The 5,000-nt window shown below is 40.4% G+C and overlaps 1 protein-coding gene across 4 annotated transcripts in view; it reads right to left on the bottom strand.

Annotated features, from left to right (window-relative positions):
• Positions 1 to 5,000, bottom strand: part of LOC115225315 (zinc finger protein 271-like) — a 41,419-nt gene that overhangs the window by 35,582 nt on the left and 837 nt on the right. For 3 of the 4 annotated variants that reach the window (XR_005004080.1, XR_005004081.1, XM_036514341.1), the window contains exon 2: positions 166 to 1,785. Coding sequence is in view for 1 of the 4 variants with exons in the window: in XM_036514341.1 (XP_036370234.1) it covers positions 166 to 1,476 (1,311 nt within the window). In the remaining 3 variants the exon portion in view is untranslated. Of the gene's footprint in view, positions 1 to 122; positions 1,786 to 5,000 lie in introns of all 4 variants that reach the window. The other variant, XR_005004082.1, reaches the window with a different exon arrangement.

Here is a 5,000-nt window from a genome sequence, read left to right as displayed (position 1 = left end):
CAAACTACCACAGACATCACACCTGTATGGTTTCTCACCTGTATGAAGACGCTGGTGCAGAGCAACTGTACACCTGTGAGAAAATGACTTACCACAGGTGTCACAGGAGAATGGTTTCTCACCTGTATGAATACGTTTATGTGAAGTTAAGTCTCTTCTTTCAGAGAATGATTTACCACAGACATCACAACGATGTGGCTTCTCACCTGTATGAGTACGTTTATGAACAGTTAGGGCACTTGTACAAGTGAAACATTTACCACAGACATCACAACGATGTGGCTTCTCACCTGTATGAGTACGTTTATGCATAGTTAAGGTGGTTGAATGATTGAAGGATTGACCACAGATATCACACTGAAATGGTTTCTCACCTGTATGAATATATTTATGAAACTTTAAGTAACTACTCTGCATGAAGGATTTATCGCATACATCACACTTATAGGGTCTTTCACCTGTATGAATACGCTTGTGACAAATTAATCCTTTGTTTTGAGAATAGGACTTACCACATATATTGCAGCGAAAAGGTTTCTCACCAGTATGAACACGTTTATGCGTGGTTAAGGTACCACTTTGAGCAAACGACTGACCACAGATATCACAGGGATATCGTTTTTTCCCTGTGTGAATAATTTTGTGTGCAGTGAGTTTACGCCTTTCAGGGAATGAACTACCACAGATATCACACCGATATTGTTTTTCTACAGTATGACTAAATTTGTGAGTGATGAAAATATCTTTCTCAGTGAATTCTTTACCACAGATCTCACACTTAAATGGTTTTTCTTCTTCATGAATCTGTTTGTGAGTGGTTAATTCTTTATGTTCAGAAAATGCTTCCCCACAGGTATCGCAGCGAAATGGTTTCTCTGCTGCATGCAAGCGTTTGTGTTTGGGCACGTTGCTACTGTTAGAAAATGATCTACCACAGATATCACAACTGTATGGCTTCTCACCTGTGTGAACACGCATGTGTATAGTTACATGCTCTGTTTTATAGAATGACTTACCACAGATATTACACTGATGAGGTTTTTTACCTGAGTGAATAAACTTATGACTAGCTAAGCCAGAACTTCGAGCGAATGATTTCCCACAGATAGTACAACAATATGGTTTTTCTCCTGAATGACAACGTTTGTGATTAATTAAGGCTCCGTTGTCAGTGAATGATTTGCCACAGACGTCACAGTGATATGCCTTTTCTCCTGTATGAATACGTCTGTGTCTACGGACGTCACATGCCTCATAGTACGCTTTCCCACAGATATCACACCGATATGGTTTCTCTCCTCTATGAGTAGTTCGTTTGTGCCTATTAAGGTTACCTATTCGAGAGAATGATTTACCACAGATATCGCAGTAATTTAGAGGTGTTCCACTTTCACTTTCTACCTCGTTAATAACACCTGTTTTTTCAGCCTGTGATTCACATCCAACAGACTCCTCATCCAATTCACTAGTCATCATGTTTTTTTCTTCTTTAAGTTTTTATATTATATCCTTTATATATTTCTTTTATTCTACCATTAACTGTTTTTCTCAGTCAATATTTGAAGATGGTGCCGCAAGCTCCTTGGTAATCCAAACTCCGTAAGAAAGCAGAATTGTCTTATAAAAGTTCCAAGCAGTGAAAAGAAAGATGTCGCTGAAAATGTCAGCAGATGGAAATTTCTTTGGGTGTAATTTTACCTCAGATTCCTAGAAGCAGGTTTAGACAGGTTACTTCAATCGTTAACAAACGAGAAATATTCATGGAAAGAATTTTGACAACGAGATCTGGAAATGGAAAAAGAACAAAGAAACAGCAGTGTGAGATATGGATGGGGACATAATAAGTGGAGATATAACATTCAACATTTTCTATACAGATTAATTATGGAAATAAACACCTATTTCTTTACTACCCACAAGGGGCTAAACACAGAGGGGACAAACAAGGACAGACAAAGGGATTAAGTCGATTACATCGACCCCAGTGCGTAACTGGTACTTATTTAATCGACCCTGAAATGATGTAAGGCAAAGTCAACCTCGGCGGAATTTGAACTCAGAACATAAAGAGAAATGAAATACCTATTTCTTCACTACCCACAAGGGACTAAACACAGGGGAGACAAACAAGGACAGACAAATGGATTAGGTCGATTACCTCGACCCCGAAAGGATGAAAGGCAAAGTCGACCTCGGCAGAATTTGAACTCAGAATGTAAAGGCAGACAAAATACCTATTTCTTTACTACCCACAAGGGGCTAAACACACAGGGGACAAACGGATTAAGTCGATTACCTCGACCCTCGGCAGAATTTGAACTCGGAACGTAAAGAGAAATGAAATACCTATTTCTTTACTACCCACAAGGGGCTAAACACAGAGGGGACAAACAAGGACAGACAAATGGATTAAGTCGATTACCTCGACCCCGAAAGGATGAAAAGCAAAGTTGACCTCGGCGGAATTTGAACTCAGAACGTAAAGAGAAATGAAATACCTATTTCTTTACTACCCACAAGGGGCTAAACACAGAGGGGACAAACAAGGACAGGCAAAAGGATTAAGTCGATTACCTTGACCCCAGTGCGTAACTGGTACTTATTTAATCGACCCCGAAATGATGTAAGGCAAAGTCAACCTCGGCGGAATTTGAACTCAGAACGTAACGGAAGACGAAATACCTATTTCTTTACTACCCACAAGGGGCTAAACACAGAGGGGAGAAACAAATGAATTAAGTCGATTACATCGACCCCAGTGCGTAACTGGTACTTAATTTATCAACCTTGAAAGGATGAAATACAAAGTCAACCTCGGCGGAATTTGAACTCAGAACGTAACAGCAGACAAAATATGGCTACGCATTTCGCCCGGGGTGCTAACGATTCTGCCAGCTCGCCACCTTTCAAAATAAACACCTACCTCTACAAAAACTTATCTAATGTTTCCATTCGTTTTCATGATGCATGTATGTTATAAAAAAGTGTCTGTGTGTATAAATAGATATATGTCTGTATCAACATCGTTTAACATCTGCGTTCCATGTGAGCATGGGTTGGACGATTTGACTGAGGGCTGGCAAACCAGATGGCTGCACCAGGCTCCAATCTTGAACTGGCAGAGTTTCTACAATGGATGCCCTTCCTAATGCCAACCACTCCGAGAGTGTAGTGGGTGCTTTTTATATGCCACCAGCACGGGGGCCAGTCAGGCGGTACTGGCAACGACCTTGCTCGAATCTTTTTACTCATGCCACCGGCACAGGTGCCAGTAAGGCGATGTCGGTAACGATCATGCTCGAATGGTGCCCTTTTACGTCCCACCAGCACGGAGCCAGTTGGCTGCTCTGCCAATGCCACGTTCAATATCACCCTGCTCATTTATTAACGCCCGCTTTCCATGCTGATATGGGTTGGATGGTTTAACTGAAACTGGTAAGTTGGAGAGCTGGGATTTTTTCCTTTTGAACGGCAGATGTCAACACAATTTCTAGTTAACTAAACACTTTTAAACTTCGTATACTGGTAGAATGTGTTTATAAAACATCTTTCTTTTCTTGGCTTTATTGAGAAAATTCTATATGTTGTAACATATTTCCACTTTAAAATTGAGCTTTTCGGCAATTTTAACCAATCGCTGACCTCCATTTGGAGTCAAAACATACCGTGCTGTATGAATATGCCCCTCAGAAACAGATTGGGTTTATTTACATTTGCGAAGAAAAAAAGATACCCTTCCCCCACCCCTAACTAAACCTAACCCTAAAATAGATTGAAATGCAATAGATCGATACTAGGGCCATAATTATGGGTGACAATTTCATTTGACACCTCTAGAAAAAAATCCCATTTTCCGTAGCGGTGCTAGCACGGAAAAACGGATGTTAAACGATGATGATGTAGCTTGTTATTCTCTTTAAACGAACATTTTTCTGGTTGAAATACACAGAAAAATGGCGACACAGCAGTAAATAAATCGTAAAAAATAGGGATTTTCATAGAAAAAAAATCACCTTTTTGATGTAAATAATTTTTGGTGTTAACATGGTCTGATTTGAATTTTTTCTTCCACGGAAGGAAGAGCAAGCCTTCTATCATACTCTCAATTTTGCTCAACTTGCGCCACAGGGTCTTGGAGGAGATAGTGTTAGTTGAAGGCTACCACTAAGTAACGGGGACATAAACACACCAGCATCGGTTGTCAAGCAATGCTTGGGGGACAAACACACACACGCATATATATATATATGCGTGTGGTTCGGCAAAAGAGACCGATAGAATAAGTACTAGGCTTACAAAAGAATAAGTCCCGGGGTCGAGTTGCTCGATTAAAGGCGGTGCTCCAGCAAGGCCGCAGTCAAATGACTGAAACAAGTAAAAGAGTAAAAGAGAAAAGAAACCGATAGAATAAATACTAGGCTTACAAAGAATAAGTCCTGGGGTAGATTTGCTCGATTAAAGGCGGTGCTCCAGCATGGCCGCAGTCAAATGACTGAAACAAGTAGAAGAGTATATTGATCAAAGGATTCGGGAACAGATAATTTCTTATTAAATATATTCTAGCTGTCACGCTTAAACAAAAAAAAAAGCGCCTATTTCTCTGCAAGTTATGAGGCAACGAAGCCGACGGGAAAGTGGGGTACATATCTGTAGTTATGCCTATACGCGTGAGGTTACAAAATTTGTTTCCCCAGCCACATTGGTCGCGGTTTTAACTCACTCCAGGGCACTTAAGGAAAGTAAATTCTATAGAGTACTACTTGAGAACAGTGGTCCCGGTGAGCGCACTCGCGTAATCTAGTCATGACTAGTCGATCCTTACTTTGTGTTTTTGTTTTATTTACTTTGTTTTAAAAAAAATTATTTATTTTTTGTTTTATTTACTTTGCTAGGTAGTCGTTGTAGGATTGACTAGTCACGACTTGCTAGCGCGGATGCGCGACTACACGCACTGGGACCACTGTTCTCAAGTGGTACCCTTTTATAGCCCTGGGTTCACC

Source organism: Octopus sinensis, linkage group LG27, assembly GCF_006345805.1.
Source record: "Octopus sinensis linkage group LG27, ASM634580v1, whole genome shotgun sequence".
Lineage (NCBI taxonomy): Eukaryota > Metazoa > Mollusca > Cephalopoda > Octopoda > Octopodidae > Octopus > Octopus sinensis.
Note: the sequence above shows the minus strand (reverse complement) of the source record. Positions and strands in the feature narration are given on the sequence as shown.